Consider the following 22,532-nt stretch of genomic DNA (forward strand, 5'->3'; position numbering starts at 1 on the left):
GGGGCAGCAAAGGAGCCTATATAGTAAAGTGAGAAGGGCCTAGAATTTGGGATTGATCTAGATGTAGGCATGGCCCCCAGTTTGGCATTTGCTGCTTTTGTGAACCAGGGGTCTCGGGTAAAATGGCGACACTTCTGACCGCTTCCCAGGCTGGTTATGGAGAGGAAATGGGTGACAGCTCGTCAAAGCGCTGGTAGTTCCTTAGCATTTAGTCCCTTGGCTCCACATATTTATTTTTCTCCCCTCGAGGGCCCTGCAGTTTAGCTGGAAAGCGAGGATACACATACCTAACCCAATCTGAGGACGTGCTGTCTTGCACATGACTCTTCTCGACTGTCTGACTGCTTGCTGCTTGTTATAGGTTCCAGGAGCTTGATCTGAGTAAGGAAGCCTTTTTCTTCCATGATACCCCGAAGGAGGAAGAGTGGTTTAAAGCTGTGTCAGAAGGTCTTCACCCAGATGCCAAGTATGCGAAAGTAAGCGAGGGGTCAGTGACCCTTAATTGTATGTTGCTATGCAAGGAAATTCTGAGACCTGTGACCGTTATCATAAGCCTGTCCTAATTCTTTCCATTCCAAGTCCTCCAGAAGAGGTGCTCTGGGTAGGAAAGATGCCGGTCCGGGCAGCAGTAGGCTATTTGGGTTATCATAGAGCATGTTCGGTGAGCTGCATAGGTGATTTCCCTGTGTCCTGCCATGGAGAAGGAAACACATCGGCGTCCTCAGCCGGCTTCGAGACCACTTTTCCTCTGGGATGTGTCTTCCTGTTTTCGGTTTCTGGTTCATGCTGTGACGGGAATGTCTGGCTCTGTTGTCCAGGTGAAGCTCATCCGACTGGTGGGGATTATGCTGCTATTGTATGTCAAACAGGAACACGCAGCACACATCTCTGAGGTGGAAGCCGAGACCGTGGGGACAGGAATCATGGGCAGGATGGTGAGTTTGGGGGGTATGCTTGATCCCTAAGGTTTCGACCCTGCCTCTCAAGATAATGTGACTGCGTGTGTCCTAGTTCAAGGGGACTGGTGTGACAAGATGAATGATGCCCTTAAGCAGGGTGAGGCAGAGCGGACCACTTAGAAGTTGTAATTTCGTGAGCTGCTGGCTAATTTGGCACACATCCCTGTCTGCGCCACACCAGAGCCTCCAGCTGATCACAAAATGATCATTTCACCCATGAAATACATTGCAGAAAACCAAGATAAAGAATGCTGATAATAGGTTTGCAATTTCTTCTTCTTGAGGCTCCTGAAGTCCTGCTTTTAGGTTCTCCTGCAAGAGCTTAGCTTCCTGCAGAGAAGGCCAAGCATGTGGTTTGCCTGCGATATAGTGAAAAGTGGACTCAGAGCTTTGCCACTGGCTGGTTATTCTGCTTTCTTGGATTTGTTTACCTACGTGTTAAAATACGGACAATAGGGGTGCCTGGGTGGCTCCATTGCTTAAGCGTCCAATTTTCGATTTCGGCTCCGGTCACGATCCCAGAGTTGTGAGATCCAGCGCTGTGTTGGGTTCTGCACTCAGCGGGGAGTCTGCTGGAGATAGTCTCTCTCCCTCTCCCCCTCTACAAAAAATTAAAAAGAAAAGAAAATACAAACTGCTTCACTTAGATGATTTTGAAGAGAAAATACGTTGAAAGCATGCAGATTTAAATAGCAGTCATGTTGACGTTGTGAATTGTGTTCTTCCGGGCTCTTTCCCGTAGGGTAACAAAGGAGGCGTGGCCATCAGATTCCAGTTTCACAACACCAGCATCTGCGTTGTGAATTCTCACTTGGCAGCCCACACAGAAGAGTATGAGAGGAGGAACCAGGACTATAAAGACATCTGTTCTCGAATGCAGTTTTGTCAGATTGACCCAGGCCTTCCCCCTCTCACCATCAGCAAACACGAGTGAGTCTGGGCTCAGACCCCAAGTAGTTCCCTGCTCTGACGTGGCAGAATTGGGGCCTCTCTGTTTTGTCACGGAGGTGCCTGGGGGAGGCTTTCCACTCCCAGAGTGGGGACTCTAGCCATCGCTCGCTTACATGTGGATTATGTCTCGTGGGAATGTTCCGTGTCCTAACATACCATCAGGCAGACCTCTAGACTCTTTCTTACACATCATTTGTCCCCAGAATATGTATAAGATTTATTTTAGTGTGGGTCTGCCTTGGATTAAACCCCACGAGGAAAGCCACCAGACAGTGAGCATCTCAAGTCCGGGTTTCAGAAGTAGGCTTCAGGATAGTACGTGTCTGTTCTTCCCAAAGCACATGTAATTGAGATTTGCACTGCAGTGGTCCGCCTTCCCTCTCGAGCCAGCGTTATGAAGCTGCTGTGATAGCTGCTTGGAGCATCTTGTGCTAATCTTTGTTTTCTTTATCTCTAAGACGTTCTATATGTCTCAAGTCAAGGCATATTAGAATTTCAGACTTTACAGTAACACTCGAAGCGTGTGCCACTTCTTTTAGACAAAGGAAGAAGCCCCCGAGGCCATGGTGTCGGCTGGGGAGTCCCCAGATGCAAGCCTCGCATCCCGCCTGCTGCGGTGGTGGAACGGTCTTGGGCTCACTGGTGTTCTGGAAGCTGACAGGATGGCTTTCCTTCTCCGGGGAACCTAGCAGGGAGTGTGTCTTCCGTTCTGCTGGACTCCCAGCGCCCTAGTTTGGGAGGTGGCCACTCGCATGTCAGTTTGTCCGCTTTGAGCTTGTGGATGCTTTTGTTTTGCTGCGTGTGTCCTGCTGCGTGGGTTCTTTAATGACCTGGCTGCTGGCTTCGGATGGCGTGGGATTGGACCTGGCAGGCTGTGCACTGTTATCCGGGGATGTCCGGTTACCCTTCTCCCGAAGCAGCGGCTATGACAGACCACCTGTCCCACTTTGCAGAAAGAGCCAACCGATGATACAGTGGGGGTTAAACCCAGACTCCACTGTACAGGTTGAACTTTGTTTCAGAGGACCTCAGTTCTAGAAACAAAGGCTAAGAGTGTGTTTGTGGACTGTCATGTGCATGGAGGCGACATCATAGCATCCTCTGTTTTGGGGTCCCCGAGCGACTGACCTGACTCCCAATATTTGATCTTTTGTGCCTCTTCCCAGGAATGAGGTAAATGGTCGTCTTGCTTTTAGATCTTATTAGACTATCTTTCCAACCACACATCGTAAAACAGTCCAGGACAACTCAAGGCTGTTTCTGATGAACCTGGAGCAAAAGGTCATTGAGTAAGCAGCATGTTAGCTGTGACATGAAATGGGGTGGCAAGAGAAAAGATTTCCCGAACAGCAGAGTCAGTGCCCTCCCAGCTCCCAAGAAGCTGGCTTCAAGGGCCTTCCATCAGAAGCACGCCGGCTAGGATGGGTAAAGTCCCTCTCCAATGTATGACCTTTGTGTTCTGTCCTCACAGTGTGATCTTGTGGCTGGGGGACCTCAACTACAGGATAGAAGAGCTGGACGTGGAGACAGTGAAGAACCTCATTGAGGAGAAGGATTTTCAAACCCTGTATGCGTACGATCAGGTACATGTGGCCTCCTGGGCCTTCTTTGGCAGCTGTCCCCCCACTGTGAGTGTGTAGGAAGGCCTGGCTTCCCCACCGTTGGCCTCTTCCTTGATGGGGTTGGCTTCCCCGAGGAGTTGCTAGCCAGCCTTGTCCCTGGCTGTTCCCCCACCTTCCCTGCCCCCCACCCCTCTGGCTCTTCTCTCCAGGTGCCTCATCCCTCTGGGGGCGGCAAGAGCATGTCTGTTCTCTGTCTCAGTCTGTCTGTCTCTCTCTCAACCCCTTTCCCCAGTGCCCATTTAGTGATGTATTCCAGTAGGGCAAAGGGGTACCAAGCTTCTAAAGCACTTGGGATGCTTAAGACAATTTGTTAATTGTTTTCTGAGTGAGTCTGCCTCGCCCCCTCCTGCTCTCCTCAGACTTATCTAGTGTAAATGGCCACTCTTCTTCCTGAACCGCTTTCGTCACGTCCCACAGGAACCAGTTCTGTAAGCTGCCATTCTCTGCCGCAGTTGAGGTCAGTGTTTCTTGCTCGGAGCATTAGCCATTTCACGGGACAAGAGCCATCGGTGTCTCGCTGACCTCCGTCAGTCTACCCTTCTCTGTGGGTTTCAAGACTGTTCAAGTGGTCAGGGTTGTTCAGAATGTTAAAGTCCCTTTTCTTTTTAGTCTGTAGCCCTCTTCTTATTGTCATCAGTCTGAATCTTTCTGTTAACCTTTGTCCCCTGGTGCATGTCAGTCAAAGGGGAAAAAATATCAACCTTGTTATATCTTTCTTTATGGAATAATCTTTTTTGGACCATTTTTCTTGCCAGTTCCTTTCCTTGGTAAATTACCTTTTTTTCCCTCTTTAATCCCCATTTCAGCATTAAGCCGGTCTACTCTGTAACTGAGTTTACTGCATCTGTATTCCTGAGTGAGGCATTCTAACTTCCCTGGTAGGTTCGTACCCACTGCCTCTTGCCTTCTTTTCTGTCCCCCCCCCCAGGTTCATTTATTGATTTATTTATTTTTAAATTTTTATTTATTATTTTTTTCCTGGTCTTTCTTCAGGTAACAGTACCTGTTCTGTGTGTTCTCTACTTCCCAGATGGTTTTAAGGTCTACGTATACCGATTTAAGAATCATCCTACATTAATATCTCCATTTTTATTATTTCTGTGGGTTTTTCCTTAGGAGTTTTTTTTTTTTTTTTTTTAAGATTTTACTTATTTATTTATTTATTTATTTTTTAAAATATTTTATTTTTTATTTATTTGACAGACAGAGATCAGAAGTAGGCAGAGAGGCAGTCAGAGAGAGAGGAGGAAGCAGGCTCCCTGCTGAGCAGAGAGCCAGATGCGCGGCTTGATCCCAGGACCCTGGGATCATGACCTGAGCCGAAGGCAAAGGCTTTAACCCACTGAGCCACCCAGGCGCCCCTTACTTATTTATTTGATAGAGATCACAAATAGGTAGAGAGGCAGGCAGAGAGAGAGGAGGAAGCAGGCTCCCTGCTGAGCAGAGAGCTCAATGCGGGTCTCGATCCCAGAACCCTGAGACCATGACCTGAGCTGATGGCAGAGGCTTAACCCACTGAGCCACCCAGGTGCCCCTTCCTTAGGAGTTTTTTTAGGAATTCATGTTTTGGGGAATTTGGCAACTGTTGTTCCCTGAGTAGCTGCCCCCTGTTTCCAGTGTTAGCGGACAGTTCTTCGTCATTCCTCACAGGGCCGAGCTTGGTCCTCCAGGGAGGACACAGGAACACCTGTGGTTGTTAATCTTGCTGTGAGTGTGATCTGGAGGAAGCCCCTAAAATGAGTGCAGTGGGAAGAATGCTGGCTATTCTTAAATGTTCCAGACACGCTTCTAAGTTGGCAGTTCTTTCCAACAGTCCTGAGTGGCAGATTCTGTTATAAATCCACAATTTGCGAATGGGGGAAGTCAAGGCACAGAGCTTCCCCTAGTTCGTGTAACTTGTTTGATAAACTCCTTTAGAAGATTGTTTAAATTTAATTCATATATGTTTTGGTATACTTCTGCTATTTATTTTTAGATACCTGGAAGTTCCCCTTTGCTTTTTGGGTAGTATCTTCCCAGACCTTTTTCTGTTGCTACCTGATCCTCTTAGGGACATCTCAGCAAGATGGTACTCAGGCCCCCTGGATACAAGTATCCTCTTATAAAAGAGCCTTAAAAACGGTACAACAGGGGCCCCAGGGTGGCTCAGTGGGTTAAGCCTCTGCCTTCGGCCTAGGTCAGGATCTCATGGTCTTGGGATCAAGCCTCACATCGGGCTCTCTACTCAGCTTTCTCTCTCTCTCTCTCTCTCTCTGCCTGCCTCTCTGCCTGCTTGTGATCTCTCGCTGTCAAATAAATAAATAAAATCTTAAAAAATAACAACAGTAACACACACACACACACAAACGGTACAACAGGCAAAGGAATGGTCAGCTCGCTCCCCTTCCTAGGATTTAGCTCTCAAGATCTTACAGGATAGCTTTCTCCTGGGCCTTTCCCTTTGGGTTAGGGTTCAGATTCCAGATTGATTTCCTTTCCTCTGCTAATTCAAGGTTTGACTTTTTTATTCTGAGGTGATTTTTTTCCCCCTTCCATCTCTTCTTGTAGCTGAAAACTCAGATGGCTACCAAGGCTGTCTTTGAAGGCTTCATTGAAGGCGAGCTCACATTCCAGCCTACCTATAAGTATGATACTGGCTCCGATGACTGGGATACCAGGTAGGTAGGGGGCTGCTTCCAGGGGGCTGAGCAAATGGAAACCCCAAAATTCAGGGAAGCACTTGTCCCCGTTGGCCTACAGAAGGAGACAGGATTTCTGTGACTTCCCCGTGTTTTGTGCTCTGGTCAGACATTTTCTTTGAGAGAGAGAGAGAGCACAAGTAGACAGAGAGGGGAAGCAGCCTTCCTGCTGAGCAGAGCGCCTGACTCGGGGGTCAGTCCAGGACCCTGAGATCATGACCTGAGCCGAAGACAGAGGCTTAACCCACTGAGCCACCCAGGTGCCCCTGGTCAGACATTTTCTGGCAGCGTCTGCTCATTCAGCAGCTCTGTCTTCCTGCGTGTTTTCTTTTTGAGTGCCTTAGCCTTTGTTCCCTACTAATTTACTTTCCAACTACGCTTAGGGGGATAGGATGACTCCAGCCCACTTAGCTTATACTTGGTCATTACATAGGAGTTTATCACTTTTCGTTAGTGATTCTGGTATGCTTCACATTATTTCATGCACTTGACCTCTGTGACCTCACTTAGTCCTTCAACTGCCAGCTGAAGGAGGTGTGATTTATCATCCTCAGCTTCTAGATCGGAGAACTGAGGCAGGCAAAAAGTAAAGAGCCTTCCAAGGGGCGCCCGTCTGGCTCAGGCAGTGGAGCGTGCTACTCTTGATCTTGGGGTCATGAGTTCAAGCCCCACATTGGGTGTCGAGATTACTTGAAAATAAAAAAATTGTAAAAGAAAAAAAAAATAAGGTAAAGAGCCTCCCAAGCAGGCTAGCCTAGAACCAGGATTATAACTGAGGCAGTAAGAATTGAGAGGCTGTGTCAAGCACCATGTTTTAAGGACCACGGAGTACTTACTTCCAGATTGCTTTTTTTCATCTCCTCCCCGTAGGAAGGTAAAGAACAGAGAGTCATTCTGAACAGCATTTGGCTTGGAGCCCTCACGGCTGTCTTGGGTGATGGGACATGCTATCCCCTGGTGGGCCCGAATCTCTGTGGCTTCTTGGAACCCTGGGGCCACCTGAACTTGAAGGCCCTGCCCGGTCATTCCCCAGCTGCCCTGGGGCACTGGCCAGGCAGTGGGTGTGCTTGCCTGTATGGGGGCCCCCAGTGTGGACTTTGCATTTCAGTGAGAAGTGTCGTGCTCCTGCCTGGTGTGACCGGGTCCTCTGGAAAGGGAAGAACATCACTCAGCTGAGTTACCAGAGCCACATGGGCCTGAAGACCAGTGACCACAAGCCTGTCAGCTCGGTGTTTGACATCGGGGTAGGTGGGCAGCCGACACTCGTCCTGAGCACCCCTATGGGGAATTAGTTCCTATAACCAAGACCACTTTTGTCGTTCTGGTCTCCTCCTTCCCCCTGTGTGAGAAAGCTTTTAAAAATTATTTTTAGGGGCACCTGGCTGGCTTAGTCCATGGAGCATGCAACTCTTGATCTTGGCGTTGTGAGTTCGAGCGTCACGTTGGGCATAGAGATTACTTAAAAATAAAAAAACCAAAAGAGTTGTTAAATTTAAATTTAAGTCATCATTACTTTGGTATACTTCTACTATATATTTCTTTGTCTGTGCAAGTTCTGCTTTGCTTTTTGGCCTGTATTTTCCCAGGAGTTCTGTGCATTTATAAACATGGCAGTATTCTATATACAACATAGAGGGTATTTTCTTTTCAAAAAAGAGATCATACTATACATATTGTTCTTTTTTTTTTTTTTTTTTTAGAGATTTCATTTATTTATTTGACAGAGATCACAAGTAGGGAGAGAGGAGGAAGCAGGCTCCCCGCCGAGCAGAGAGCCCGATGCGGGGCTCGATCCCAAGACCCTGGGATCATGACCTGAGCCGAAGGCAGAGGCTTTTAACCCACTGAGCCACCCAGGCACCCCTATACATATTGTTCTGAGAGAATATCTTTTTTTTTTCTCCTGTTGACTATGTCTTAGCAGATCTTTCCATGTCAGTAAAAGTAGAGCTTCCTCCTCCTCCAATGTCTGCCAACTCTGTATAAGCTTATTTCCCCCACCCTGGCTAATATTGGAGTTTACCCATCTTAAATTTCTGTCAACCCAGTGAGCTAAAAGAAAGAGATCTTTCATTTTTCTAAATCACTTTTGTTTGATTTTGCTGGTGAGGTTGAACATTTTCGTGCTTACTGTCTCTTCTCCTGTGATTTGTTCCTTTACGTTATCCACTCTTAAGGGTTCGGGTAGAGGCATATCAGAATCTGTGAAAGTGTGAGTAGTTTGAAAAAAGGCCTAATGAATGTTACAGAGTTTTTGTATTGGAAAGTGACAACAGTTGTATTTATGACTCAGAATACAGAAGGGAAAGCCTGACAAAATCTTGGCCATTGGAGCACAGGTTACGAAAACTTGAGAAATACTATTTGAAATTAAACCCTAGCAGTTTCTTGCCACAGGCCGGTGGATAGCAGCAAGTGAATTAGAGCTAGTCACTGGGCATCTTTCTGCCCTGGGGCTGCAAGCCAGTAGAGCTGCCCACCAGACTTCCACCCCTGCTTCCTCTGCCTGCTCATCAGGAAGCAGTTGACTTCATCACAAGCTCGGCCTCTGGAGGACCTCTCCTGAGTCTGTTGTTAATTGGGTTCTTGGTTAATTAATTAAATTTATTCAGTCTTCACTTTCTGCGTGGCCGCCAACTGTTCTTGCCCAGTGCTGTGCATGTCCTCTTTCCCGAAAAGGAGGAAATGGGCAGAAGGCACTCAGGCTCCCATATTTGCCTCCCAGGTGAGGGTGGTCAACGAAGAACATTACCGGAAGACTCTGGAGGAGATCGTTCGCTCCCTGGACAAGATGGAAAATGCCAGCATTCCTTCCGTGTCCCTTTCTAAGCGAGAGGTAGGAAGGACATGTTAACAATATTGGCAACAGGCTCTTCTATTTATAGAACTTAAATCTCGTCTGTGAGGTCTCAGAAATCCAGGAAGGATCCACCTGTCCGACCCCCGGACTCCACAGTCTTTTTAACGGGCGGCCTCTGGTTCCAGGGAGGCTGCTGGTGTTCGCTGAGAGGAGCGGGGTTGTTGGTTTAGATTATGTTCTTCTCCTGATCTTCTGAGTCAGAAGACTTTAGCCTTTGTGGCTCGTAGGTTTCACCCACACATGGGCCATTCGTGATTTAAGTGATGGCGCAGAGGAGCCAAAAGGTGTTTTGTTTGATTTAGCTGGTCTGTGTTCTTGCAAGGAATGTCTTCCTCCTGATATTTTGCTTTGACCAAGATTAAGTTGAGTCAGAGTTTCTTGGGTACACACAGAGGCATTGGGGGAAGGGCAGGCAGTATAGACAAGGGATGGGCAGTCAGGGAAGTCAAGTTAGGGCAGAAGATTGTTCGTGGAAGAGCTACAGCATAGATTCCGGACGGACAATACCAGGAGGTCAAGCAAATGGGGATTTATGGTGTGGGTATTTTTTTAGTGCCCTGGGTGTCGAGGATATTTGGAAGGATGTGCTTGGTCTTCAAGTTTGGGGATGAAATTTGTAAAGGGTATTTTGAAAATGGTCTTTGGGCACAGAAGATAGAAGGTTTGAACTTTGATTCCTTTAGGAAATTTATTTATCAAACAAACTAAGTTTTTGGGTTTTTGGGTTAAACACAGACCGCAGGTCTTTCGTGGAGCCGTGGCCTCCCAGGGAAATACTTAAAGCAGAAACATGATTTGAAAGAGGCGGTCCTTCATTGTCTTTCCAGAAAGGGCAAAGATTGCCCCATTTGGGGTGGCTGGGCAGGTCACCGAGAAAAGGGCACTGATCCAACTGGTCCCGGGCCTGTTCCCAGTTCTGTTTTCAGAATGTGAAGTACATGCAGTTGCAAGTACAGTCCTTTACAATTCATAATGGACAAGTTCCCTGTCAGTTCGAATTCATCAACAAGCCTGATGAGAAGTCGTACTGTAAGCAGTGGCTGAACGCCAACCCCAGCCGAGGTTTCCTCCTGCCAGGTAAGGCCTCCGTTCCCAGGCTCCCGGCTGCTGGTTTGGGGACCGCTCTACCCCGACTGCTTATTTTTCTCCAGTAAGCTCTTTTGGTTTCTGAGTGTTTGCTGTGTGATCGAAACTTCTAAAAGCCCTGTGGGGGAGCCATCCGTACTTAAGGTATAAAACAGGAAGGGGCACGAGGTCAGCCTGGAAAGCTTTCTCAGCCGTGTGTGTGTTCCGTAATTTCACAGAAAGAGAAGACAGAAGATGGCGGGGAAGCAGGTGCTGCTCTTGAAGGACCCATTTTCACTGTCTGCCTCACTATAATCAGCTCCCAGCGTCTGCTCTTGTAGGGAAAGATAACGGGGTGGTAATCCAGAAATTCCCTCTGGCCCTGGAATGTACCATTCGTGTCTTTCCCCTAACTTCTTTGCACTCTGCGTTGTGCTGTGTGGGAGAGGGATGAAGCCTGTTTTGTGGACGATTCACAGGCTGATTCTCGCATTGTATTTTCTCCTGGATCAGGTGTCTTCATCTGCCCTGGCCCAGGGCAAGCTCGTTGATCCATGCCTTCTGATTGTATTAATAATTCTGACTTGAGCTGTGCTCCTCTGTCCTTGAATTTCATAGCAGTTGCCTCTTCACATGTTTTTGTGTGTTGTTTTCATGTCCCTACTTGGACTATAAACGCCTTGTCCATGTGTCCTCTTAGTGCCAAGCACATACATACCTGCTGGTTAGCTGATACCTCTGAATCCCTTTCCCAGCCCTTTGTGCCTGAGCCTTGTGCCTGCTGTCCTCTTTCCCCCTTTCCTCCTGGCCTCCCACCAGCCAATGTTCTTTTTAATGTTTTTCTTCAGATTCTGCCGTTGAGATTGAATTGGAGCTATTTGTAAATAAGACCACGGCTACAAAGCTCAACTCAGGTGAAGACAAAATCGAAGACATTCTGGTTTTGCACTTGGACAGGGGGAAGGATTACTTCTTGTCTGTGTCTGGGAACTACCTGCCCAGCTGTTTTGGATCTCCCATTCATACACTGTGCTACATGAGGGAGCCGATCTTGGACCTGCCACTGGAAACGATTAGAGAGCTGGTAAGTTACATGATGTATGGAGGCATCTAGAACTGTAGCAGCCGAGCCAGGGAAGCAAGATATTCTCAATTTTTTCCACACATAGTACATTAGAGAAACTCAGCCATGGATAGTAAGAGATGAAGCTTCCCTGGCCTATGATTTTATTCCTTTTTTTGTTTTAATCATGACTTCCTCATCATCCTGAACCAAATTTTCTGAGATGCAAAGGACTCCTGTGGAGACAGTTTGAATCCAAGGGCTCTACTTCAGAACAGATTTATAGTAATATGCATATCCCACCCCCTGCCCCGTTCCAATGGACTTTTTAACTTAGGGACTCTTGGCTTCTATCCTCTCCATTATATAAGATGAAAACAGAGGCCCAGTAAGGAGAGTGATTGGTCACAGGTCACGTGGTGAGTTAGCAGTGGACCTGGCTCCTACGTTCAGGTTTTTGGACTCCCAAGTCTCTGCCCTTACCGCACCAGACCACACTGTCTCTCTGTTTCTGACAAGTGAAATGCTGTTGGCAGGATGTTTTTTCAAAGATGATGATGCATATTTCACCTGATTTATTGAAACTGCTTGTCATAACCCACTCCTAATTCTCAAAAATCACCTTCTGGTCCCTTGACTGTGTCACCTGGTTTTGTTTTTTTTGCCTGTAGCATGTTTGCTTAGGGGATTGAAGTGCATCCCTTCCTCTGCGGGTTTGCCGTCCCCATTATCGGAGCCAGTCCATCAGAAGGTCCGTTGGTGGGCCTTCGTGTTATGCTTTTTCTTTTTCTTTTCTTTTTTTTTTTTTAAAAAAGCTTTTATTTATTTAGTTGACAGAGAGAGACAGAGTGAGAGAGGGAACACAAGCAGGGGGAGAGGGAGAGGGAGAAGCAGGCTTCCCGCCTGGCAGGGAGTCTGATGTGGGGCTCGATCCCAGGACCCAGGGACTATGACTGGAGCTGAATGCCTGAGCCACCCAGGCACCTATGCTTTTTATTTCTTTTCAGACTCTGATGCCCCTACAGACTGAAGATGATGGGGTCCAGTTGGAGAACCCCTTGGGAATTCCCAAAGAGCTCTGGATGATGGTTGATTACCTATACCAAAATGCTATCCAGCAGGTAGGTGGTGGTTAAGCAGTCAGACCTGATTGAGGCCAGACTGCCTTGGGGAAGAACATCAACCCCAAGAACTTCTGGTGTAAGAAGCTTTTATCCCAACAAATCTATGGAAAGCTGTCGCTTCCCGAGGGAGTGATTGGGGGACAGAAAGGGTCATGTTTCACATCCCCATGAGACCTTGGTATTACATAGAGCACTTGATTACCCCCAAGGGAAGCAGCCTGGCATAGGATGGCCTTCAGGGCACAACATGTACCCTTCCCTGGCCTCTGGGGTCCTCCCAGTACAAAGCCATCTGGAGTCTTCTCAGGATGTCAGCCTGCTATCCTTTTGAGGAACTCTTGACAGTTTCTGGAAATGGGAGGGGCTAACTCCTTGTTAAGCCAGACAGAGGCAAGAGACCAGATGGAGCCCCCAGGCCATGAGTCATGAGTCTTGATTTCTAGAGTGATTTGAGCCAGCTTCATGAGATCGGATCACTCTGTATCACTGACTCATTCGCATAGTAGAAACTGTAGTCTACCACAGCTCTACCGCTTGGGAGCAACATACATTCTTAACGACTTTTCTTTTTACTCTGCTCTCTCCCACACTTATTATTACAGTGTCCCCAAATACTATTCTAAGTGTTTAACAGCATTGCCTCCGTTTGTTCTCCTGATAGCTCTCAGATGAAGAACTGAGGTCCAGAAGACTAAGTAACTTGGTCAGGATCCCAAAGCTGATAACTGGGCAGATGGGGATTTGAACCCAGGGAGTCTAGCTGTAAGGTTACAATCTCACACAGGAGCCATGGTAATCTTCTCTGTGTTGTCCTAATTTTAGTGTATGTGCTGCCAAAGAAAGCACAGAAGTCACATTCTTTTTTTTTTTTTTAAGATTTTTATTTATTTATTTGACAGAGAGACAGTGAGAGAGGGAACACAAGCAGCAGGGAGTGGGAGAGGGAGAAGCAGATCTCCTGCTGAGCCAGGAGCCTGATGCAGGACTCGACCCCAGGACCCTGGGATCATGACCTGAGCCAAAAGCAGATGCCCAGCGACTGAGCCACCTAGGCGCCCTGCAGAAGTCACATTCTTTTTTTTTTTTTTTTTTAAGATTTTTAAATTTATTTATTTGACAGAGAGATCACAAGTAGGCATAGAGACAGGCAGAGAGAGAGGGGGGAAGCAGGCTCTTTGCTGAGCAGAGAGCCCGATGTGGGCCTTGATCCCAAAACCCTGGGATCATGACCTGAGCTGAAGGCAGAGGCTTAACCCACTGAGCCACCCAGGTGCCCCCAGAAGTTACATTCTTAAGTACTGTGCTAGTAGTCTTCGTTCTCCATGGAGCTCCTTTCAAGTGTAACTTGAACAATGCATGGACTATTATTATTCAGTTGAGTGGCATTAAGTCATTTAAGAAAACAAATGAATATAAAGCATGCTAGGACTAATGGAAATATCTTTATTTTACTTTATTTTTAAAGATTTTATTTATTTGACACAGAGAGATCACAAGTAGGCAGGGAGGCAGGCAGAGAGAGGGGGAAGCAGTCTCCCTGCTGAGCAGAGAGCCTGATGCAGGACTTGATCCCAGGACCCTGAGATCATGACCTGAGCCGAAGGCAGAGGTTTAACCCAGAGCCACCCAGGTGCCCCTGGAAATACCTTTATTGCTGTAATCTTTTTTTCACAAAGCAAGGTGGTGTCTTTTTAACTTTCTCCATCTTATAAATGATATATTTTCTTCACATTTTTGTTTTTCTGGTTAATCTTTCCACAACACTGCAGGAAACCGTTTTCAGTTTTCCCTTACTGTTGTGAGTAGTATTCCCTACCTATTGTTTTATAATAGATGTTTTATCACTTTAAAGACCTGTCATGGGAGCATGCTTAGGAAGCCCGGCAGGATGAGCTGGTCGCATCAGCCCTAACTTTTTCAGATTGTTTACCAGTTGATTCAAAGGCCTCACTTCACTGCCCTCTTTTTGCACCTTGGTGGTGATCATATTTCTAGGTCAGGAGATCATGGCTGATTTTCTGAGAATATAATTATTTGGTGACTTTCTTTTTGCAGGAAGATCTGTTCCAGCAGCCAGGCCTGAGGTCGGAATTTGAGCATATTAGGGACTGTTTGGATACTGGAATGATTGAAAGCCTCTGTATCCTCAGACATTTATGTGTGTGTGCATGTGTATGTGTGAATATGATTAAGAGGTGAGAGAAAAGAAAGAGTATGATTTTAAGGCTCAAAATCCTATCTTGTGTCCTCAGCTGTCATATTTTTCTTACTTAAAGTTTGCATAGAGAAGACTTTACAACTTTAATCCACCAATATAGCAGGAACTCAGGAGGGCCCAGCTAAGCTGACAAGCAGCTTGGCCCCTTCACCATGTCAGGCTGGCATCCTAACTCTGAGCAGAGAGCCTTCCTGGGCAGGCAGCACGTCTGGCATGTGCTCACTTCTGGGCCTTTTCCTAACCATGGCATGGCATCGCCAGTTCCTTAACGATGGGCCAAAAGCTGCCAGCAATCATTCCATAGCTGAAGCCTTGCTGCTTTTCCTGGAGAGCCTGCCAGAGCCTGTCATCTGCTACAGCACCTACCATAACTGCCTGGAATGTTCTGGCAACTACACCGCGAGTAAAAAGGTGAGGGGAAGCGTTGAGCATTCAGGTACTACAGCTCCGGGCCTCACAGGGCCTGAGGGAACAGAGTGGGCGCTGTTCCTCAAACACAGTGTCCTAGCAGCTCAGCTCCAGAGCTCTCCTTCCCAAACCTGTTCTTCCTCTCGTGTCCCCATTTCTTTTAGTGGCTTCACCCTGAATTCCGGTGACTCAGCCCAGAAACCTGAGTCATTCCTGAGTTGTCCTCTGCTCACCTTCCCCATGCCTAGTTCCCTTGATCTGTCACCCGTCTTACATTCTCGTCCACTCACCTTGGTTCCAAGCCCTGCATTCAGGCTCTCCCTCTGCTCATTTGTTTCGCATACCGCCATCAGGCCACATGCTCTAAAGCTCTCCTCATGTCACTGTTGGTCAAAAACCACACTTGGCTCTCCATTGCCAGTGAATGATTTTCTTAAACAAATAGGCAAGACTTTTAACCATCTGGCCTAATGGTTCACCCGGTAACAGGCCATGGTGGAATAATCTAGAAAACTTGCTAATAATACAGGTTTCAGAGCCTCACCCCACATCCACTGAATTGGAATCTCTTTTGGAATATATCTTGTACAAGCCTCCCAAGTGATAATGATAATACACAGATAGTTGGAGTACTCATAGAATTCTAGCCTGATCCATCCCTCCAGGCTTAGCGCCTGTTCAAGGGGCGTTCTGCTAAACTTGACTTCTCAGTGTAGTCTGTCTCCTTATCTCACTGTGTTCCTTCTCTTGCATTTTTTTTATACTTTTCTTTTGCCCCAAATGCCCTAGTCCTTACCTCTGCAGGTCCAATCTTGTCTTATATTCAAGACCCAGCTTATAACGTCATCTATTCCCATAATCCTTTTGAGAGCACATAGTTAAGCTATTGAACTCTAAGTTCACAAATCCCTTGATCTGTGCTTCTCTTTTGACTCTTGTGCCAAGTGATAAGTGATCGGGGTTTCCCGTGCACAGTCTTACTCATGTCCTTGGATCATGTACTTAGCTCCTGGTACATAGCAGATGTCTGACAAATGATTGAATGAATGAACGAAAAGACAAATCCCAGTTCTCCCTCTTTCAGGTCATTTCTACCCTCCCTACATTCCACCAAAATGTGTTCAACTACTTGATGGCATTTCTGCGAGAACTGCTGAAAAAATCAGCAAAAAATCATTTGGATGAGAATATTCTAGGTAAGTAGTCAAGTTTCTGTGGAAAAGATCTCTGCATTTTGAGAGACTCATTATGAGAAATGTGCTTGAGGAAGGTCCCAAGACCACTGCAGTGGAACTAAAATCTCTAGCTCTGGGCCAAGTTTACCCTCACATAGTTTTTTTTCCAAGCAGAAAATAATGCTTTCGGGTACTCCTTCCACCTCAACAACACAAGAATAAGTAGCGTTTCTTTTGCTGAATCATTTGTCTTCTGTGTGTTTCACGTAGCTAGCGTATTTGGCAGCTTACTGCTTCGAAACCCAGCTGGTCACCAAAAGCCTGACATGGCAGAGAAGAAGAAGGCTCAAGAATTTATTCACCTGTTCCTCTGCAACTCACCCTGAGCCTATCTCCTCTCCTCTTTTACTCGAAGCAGTCAATTACCAGCCCCACCTGTTTAAGATCAAGAACTACCACAACAAGATGTGAGGCATCTTGGAAGCAAAAGCGGCAGCTGTCTATTTCCTGAGCCCTGACACCATCCCCCGCCCCACCATGGCTGTCACAGTCCTGTCACTCTGAGTTCTGAAGACATGGGGGAAATCCGCCACAATAAAACCGACTGTCAATGTTCAACTTCAGTTATTTAACACAGATCTATTTTTTTAAACTTTAAAGATTTTAAATAACTCTATTTCTTGTGCTCACTCAGCCTGCCTTCAGGACATAGTCAGTGCCTTCCCTGTAGCTTGGGCTGGGCGCCCCTTGAACAGATATTTGAACAAACTTTGGGGTTCTAAAGGGAGAATGAATTGGACAGGAAGAATGTGAGTGGAATCTGCTGGATAAACAGATCACGGCCACCCAGATGCTTCCAGGGCTCTAAGGACATGTGTATATGTATATAAAAACCCTACCCCCTTTCCTACTCAGATGTGGCTAAACAACTCTGGGGCTGGCCACTCAGCCTCTTGAGGGCAATACAGTGGCTTGAAAATGAAGGTACCGAAGAAAGTGGTGTTTGGTTAAACACATGGGATTTTCTGGGTCAACAAATCCTCCGAACTGTATATGATGCATCCCCTCTCTCATATATGTAATATATTTTAATGATAAATGTATTTTTAACAGTGGTTGTTTGTATGTTTTAATCAATTTAAAAAAGATTTTGAGAGAGTGACAGAGATAGAGAGTATGAGTGGGGAGGAGAGGGAGAAGCGGACTGCCTGCTGATGTGGGGAGTCCTACACGGGGCTGGATTCCCCCACTGGGGGATCAGGACCTGAGCGGAAGACAGATGCTTAACCGACTGAGCCGCCCAGGCGCCCTGTTTCTATCTCTTAAGAGAGGGCTGCTGGACCTTTTCTGGCTTAAGCATTGGGGCAGCTGGTCAGGGGCCAAAGAGGCAGTTGTCTTGTGGGTAACAATCACTATTCATAGTTTTCAAGCAAGAGATGTACAGGCATGACCTGAACACCTTAACCCTGATGTAGTCTCAGAGTTGTCCCACTCTGAATATTCTAGAGAAGTAGCTTATGGGAAAATCAGGCAGTGGCTGCTGGGAGATTCTAATAGATGTAACAGGCATTGAAAAAAGATAGGAGAGGGGTGCCTGGGTGGCACAGTTGGTTGAATATCTGACTTTTGGTTTCGGCTCAGATCGTGATCTTAGGGTCATGGGATTGAGCCCCACATCCCGCTCCTCACTCTTTGCTCATGGCAGAGTCGGCTTGAGATTCTCTCCCATCTCCTTCTGCCTCTCCCACTTATGCTCCTTCTCTAAAATAAATAAAATAAAAAAAAAGAAGGCACGTGCAAAGTCGCCTCTTGGGCCCTGGGACACCAACACTCCTTGGCAGAGTGAAATGGGACTCAGATGCAGGCTGATAGGATGACAGCGCGAACGGTCAAAATTAAAAAAAAGGGAATGGCAAATAGGTGGCGCTGACTGGCCCGGGCGGGAGTCCCGTGGAAGCCGGCAGTTCTCAGCAGGGGAAAAGTTGGAACCGACAACCTGGGCAGAAGTAAGAGGGAAGGAGGGGGGCGTCCCGTGATAGCGAGCCGGGGGCGTCCTCTGGTTGAGCTTGGTTCTGCCATTTGGGTCCCATCTTCCTTTCTTGACCCCACCCGCTACGTTAACGTTGGTTGGTCCCAGCTTCCCCTCAACACTAGAGGTAGAAAGCCGGGAAGGTCACAGACTCGCAGGCTCCCCTTGAGGGTCCGAACTGGAAAGGAGGGCTAACTGGGGTCCTTCCCGTTGCAGGTGGGGCTGCCAGGGCTAGGGCGGCAGGCGCAAACCGGGCTGACGCTACTTTCCCCTAGTGGTTGTGGAGGTTTAACCCCCTTTTCCTCGCGTCTGGCGCCACAACGCGGACACGCCGGCACCCTGCAGACAGCGAACACGGAGGGTGCTTCTGAGCGCGGGACGAACTTAAGGCCCCACGACGTCTCCGCGGCACCCCGCCCCGCCCCGCCCTTTCTGCTAGCCAATTGGAGGCTCGGGCTCTGCCCCTACACCACCGAAGCCAATTAGAAGCGCCAAGGAGAGGCGGGGCCAATATCTCCTCTTTCCTCCGGAAAGCGGAAGCGGAAGTGACGTTCGGGGAAGGTGGGGGCAATCATGGTGCCGCTGGGGAGGGAAGAAGCTGCCGCTGCCGCCGTTGCCGGGAGCCGCGGAGGTAAAAGGCGAAACTAGAGGCGGCCTGGGCTGGGGGCTTCCCGGGGGGTGCGGGACTTAGGCTCCCTCCTGAAGCATTTCTCAGTAGAGACCCCAGACTGGTCACCATAGGGACCCCACCCCTCCTCCGTTTCCATAGGGATGGGTATCCAGCCCCCCTTCCCTGTTTCCATGGAGACCCGGACCCTGCCCCTCTTCGCCCGGCTTGGAGCCCCCCGGCCTGTCTTCAGATTTTTCTGTGTAGCCCCGTCTGGGGGCTGTCCCAGTCAGGTTCCTTTTCCCAGCCTTCTCTCAAGGGTGCTCCGTTTGTACTCCTCGTATGCCACCCTCAGACCTCCTGGTCTTGTTTGTTCCGGACAGTTGGTCTCCGCTTAGCAGCTGATGGTGCCAGGGAAGCCCTGTGGGGCCTCCGGTGCTCTTATCTCTCCTCAGATGCAGCGAAATGTGCATCTACCGGGTTGCGTAAGCCAGAGCAAGGGGTCGGGCCGGTTCCTCCCAGATCTGATCCCTTGGCCTGTCTCTGCTAAATACCTCTCTGTCTAGCCGCCCCACTACGTAAAGGTTCGCTTTCTAACCCAGAGCAGAAGAGAAAAAGTGCAAAGCCAGACTGAACACTAAAAGTGATGTGCTGATGATTTTTCAGTTCTGTTCTGCCTGCCAAAACCACATTTGTAGAACCTGTATGTTTGCAGCTAAAGGAAAGAGAACTAATCCAGAACAGGAAAGCTTCAGAAAATGTATCTTTCCAAGAGAGTGTGTCTTCCCAAGAGAGTATATCTGCAGGTCTTTAATTCATTTAGCTGACATCTCCTGAACTCTTGGTGTCATTGTATTGTGCTAGGGGCAATAGAAACGAAAATAAGATTCACCATTCCCTCACTGCAGAGAGCACACTATACAGGAGTAGGTTCTAGTGGATACCACATTGTTTTAGAAGGTTAACAGATAAAATGATCTTCATTGAATATGCCTGGCTAGGGATCTGTCCTCCTACCCAGAAGCTGAAACATCTGTTATAGGAAGGAGGGAATGAATTCACACTTGTTTTCCCTATAATAATCAGACATCACGCCTTAGCATACATTATCTCTTTCACTCTGCGTAATAACTTTGAGAGAAGGAGGTACCAGTCCCACCTTACTTACAAGAAAAATGGGACACAGAAAAGTTACTCACGGAGTAAGTGGCAAAGCTGGGATTTGTGGGTAGATGACCCTGCCTCCAAAGTTCTACTTCCACAATAGACTACACTGACCCAGGGTCTAATCTGAAGGATATGTGAGTGGAGTTTTCTTACTTTAAGACTTAAAACAACTCAGCCTTGAAGTAGAATGCCGTTTATCCCCTTCAGGAATTGTCTGGTAGTAAGGCAGGTTTGGAGGGTCTTAAGAACTGCCACTTATTTCTTCAGTGTTTTGTTTTAAGGCATTGCTTATCCTTTGAAATGACTTGATGGTTTCAAAGTTAAATTAAAAAAAAATTATTCCCAGGGAAGATGATTTTCATTTACTTAGACCTGTTCTTCACGTGAGAGGAAGTGAGTCTTGTGGTTGCTGAGGAGTTCCCTGGGTTTTATTCTAACTCTGGCTTTGTCCTATTGCAGACAGGTCATTATCTTTCCATTTCTCACAATTGGGCTGAGCACGATTGAACCATGGGGGAACACAGTCCAGACGACAACATCATCTATTTTGAAGCAGAGGAAGATGAGCTGACCCCCGATGACAAGATGCTCAGGTTTGTGGACAAAAACGGACTGGTGCCTTCCTCATCTGGAACTGTTTATGATAGGACAACTGTTCTCATTGAGCAGGACCCTGGCACTTTGGAGGATGAAGATGACGATGGACAGTGTGGAGAACACTTGCCTTTTCTAGTAGGGGGTGAAGAGGGCTTTCACCTAATAGATCATGAAGCAATGTCCCAGGGTTATGTGCAACACATTATCTCACCAGATCAGATTCATTTAACAATAAACCCTGGTTCTACGCCCATGCCAAGAAATATCGAAGGTGCAACTCTCACTCTGCAGTCGGAATGTCCAGAAACGAAACGGAAAGAAGTAAGTAAAACAGTGGGTGAGGGCCCAGTTTAGGTTTGGAGAAAAGTTCTTAGCCAACTCGTGTTGGCAATTTTAGCCAGAGAATAAAGGAGTCCCCGGAATGAGGACCTGCAGGGGCTTTACTTGGCAGCAACACATATGCTTCACGTTTTGTTCTGACTGCTTTCTGGAACTTTTTAGTTTGTATGGCCACATTGAAATTTGGAAAAGCTAAATTATTATGTTTCAAATTTTCCTCCCCAGATCGTAAATAAAATAGAAACTGAGGTAAGTCCATGTTTTTGATGCTGAAATAACTAGATTTGGCTTATTTCTGGGGTGCGGATAAATGATTTGTTTTGGAGATGAGTATCTGCTAGAGTATGCTTTATTTTCACATTGAATATTTGATGAATAATAAGGCCTCGCTGTCTTTCGTAAGAAATTCAGGCAGGAGACAGTAAATGAGAGTAGGTTATCTAAAATAAGTGTTCATGTTGTACTTACCAACAGTGAGTAAGGCAATGTATGTCACGATGGTTGGAAAACCGTAAAGCCTTGTACAAATTGTACGGCCGTGGTGATCATTAGCAGAATGAAAGATATGGTTTAAAGGTAGTGATAGACATTATCTAGGAACTGATTACAGGTCCATTAGAAAAAAAACAGATCACTGGTAGTCGCAGTGTCAGGGACTAAATGTAAAATGTTACCAGACAGACATAGGGTAAATCATTGAGCAAAGTATTTTTCTCTTATGTTGTAATTAAGGTCTTGGAATTAGAGAATTTTATTATTCATGCCATATGGCTTTTCCACTGCTAGCCATAGAATCTTAGAGCTGGAAGCAGCCTGAGAGAAACCATCTCGTCCTACCTCCCACCTCAGGCAGGAATTTCTTTATGGCATCTCTGACATGAGTTCATCCGGGCTCTGCTTGAACACTTGCAGAATGACGAGAGCACGATGTTTCACCACTCAGCCTCCTGCGTTTGTTGGCCAGCTCTGATTGTTAGAAAGCTTTTACTTTTTTTTTTTTTTTTTAAAGATTTTATTTATTTATTTGACAGAGAGAGAGATCACAAGTAGGCAGAGAGGCAGGCAGAGAGAGGAGGAAGCAGGCTCCCTGCGGAGCAGAGAGCCCGATGCGGGGCTCGATCCCAGGACCCTGAGATCATGACCTGAGCCAAAGGCAGCGGCTCAATCCACTGAGCCACCCAGGCGCCCCAGAAAGCTTTTACTTGTATAGAGCCAAAAACCTGCCTTCTTGCAGCCGCTGCCCACCGGTTCCACCTTCCTGAACTACAGCAAGTTAAACCTTCCTGCGACAGGACAACAGATATTTAAAGATCATGGCTTTCTCTTTATCCTGTCTTGTACAGGCTGATCACCTTGATTTACTTAAATATTCCTGTGTGACATTCTTCACTAGTTTCTCATCAGTCTCTGGTCACCTTGGCTTATGTGAATTCCAGTTATCCAAAGTCGTCTTAAAATTTACAGTTGAGCACATCCTCCCAAATGTGAGGCAACCAGCACTGAATACTGTGTGATTCTTACCTCCTAATCTGGACACTCTCCTATAGTTGCAGTATAGTTTGTATTTTATTAGCGGTGACATAATACTTACTCTTAACTTGTACTTGGAAATCTCTAGAATAGTGATTCTTAACTGAGGGCAGTTTTGTTCCCCAAAAGACATTTAATAA

At 47.0% G+C, this 22,532-nt stretch overlaps 2 protein-coding genes and 1 non-coding gene across 10 annotated transcripts in view; 2 read left to right on the top strand and 1 right to left on the bottom strand.

Moving 5' to 3' along the window:
* The window catches only part of INPP5B (inositol polyphosphate-5-phosphatase B), a 48,469-nt gene extending 31,723 nt beyond the window's left edge, over positions 1–16,746 (top strand). For all 7 annotated transcript variants that reach the window (XM_046008563.1, XM_046008573.1, XM_046008602.1 and 4 more), the window contains 14 exons: positions 362–476; positions 819–935; positions 1,702–1,889; positions 3,382–3,493; positions 6,080–6,189; positions 7,319–7,454; positions 8,936–9,046; positions 9,985–10,147; positions 10,984–11,219; positions 12,206–12,319; positions 14,378–14,462; positions 14,824–14,951; positions 16,033–16,144; positions 16,394–16,746. In XM_046008563.1, coding sequence (XP_045864519.1) covers positions 362–476; positions 819–935; positions 1,702–1,889; positions 3,382–3,493; positions 6,080–6,189; positions 7,319–7,454; positions 8,936–9,046; positions 9,985–10,147; positions 10,984–11,219; positions 12,206–12,319; positions 14,378–14,462; positions 14,824–14,951; positions 16,033–16,144; positions 16,394–16,509 — 1,843 coding nt within the window. In that variant the 3' untranslated portion in view covers positions 16,510–16,746. The remainder of the gene's footprint in view (positions 1–361; positions 477–818; positions 936–1,701; positions 1,890–3,381; positions 3,494–6,079; positions 6,190–7,318; positions 7,455–8,935; positions 9,047–9,984; positions 10,148–10,983; positions 11,220–12,205; positions 12,320–14,377; positions 14,463–14,823; positions 14,952–16,032; positions 16,145–16,393) is intronic.
* On the bottom strand, positions 13,062–13,168 carry LOC123928477. Its single transcript, XR_006815715.1, has one exon. It is a non-coding gene; the product is annotated as a U6 spliceosomal RNA (small nuclear RNA).
* Positions 16,747–18,718: 1,972 nt separating the features above from the next.
* MTF1 (metal regulatory transcription factor 1) overlaps positions 18,719–22,532 on the top strand; it is a 36,250-nt gene continuing 32,436 nt past the window's right edge. For both annotated transcript variants that reach the window (XM_046003884.1, XM_046003894.1), the window contains exons 1-2: positions 18,719–18,783; positions 20,386–20,844. In XM_046003884.1, coding sequence (XP_045859840.1) covers positions 20,437–20,844 — 408 coding nt within the window. In that variant the 5' untranslated portion in view covers positions 18,719–18,783; positions 20,386–20,436. The remainder of the gene's footprint in view (positions 18,784–20,385; positions 20,845–22,532) is intronic.

This window comes from Meles meles, chromosome 1 (assembly GCF_922984935.1).
Source record: "Meles meles chromosome 1, mMelMel3.1 paternal haplotype, whole genome shotgun sequence".
Lineage (NCBI taxonomy): Eukaryota > Metazoa > Chordata > Mammalia > Carnivora > Mustelidae > Meles > Meles meles.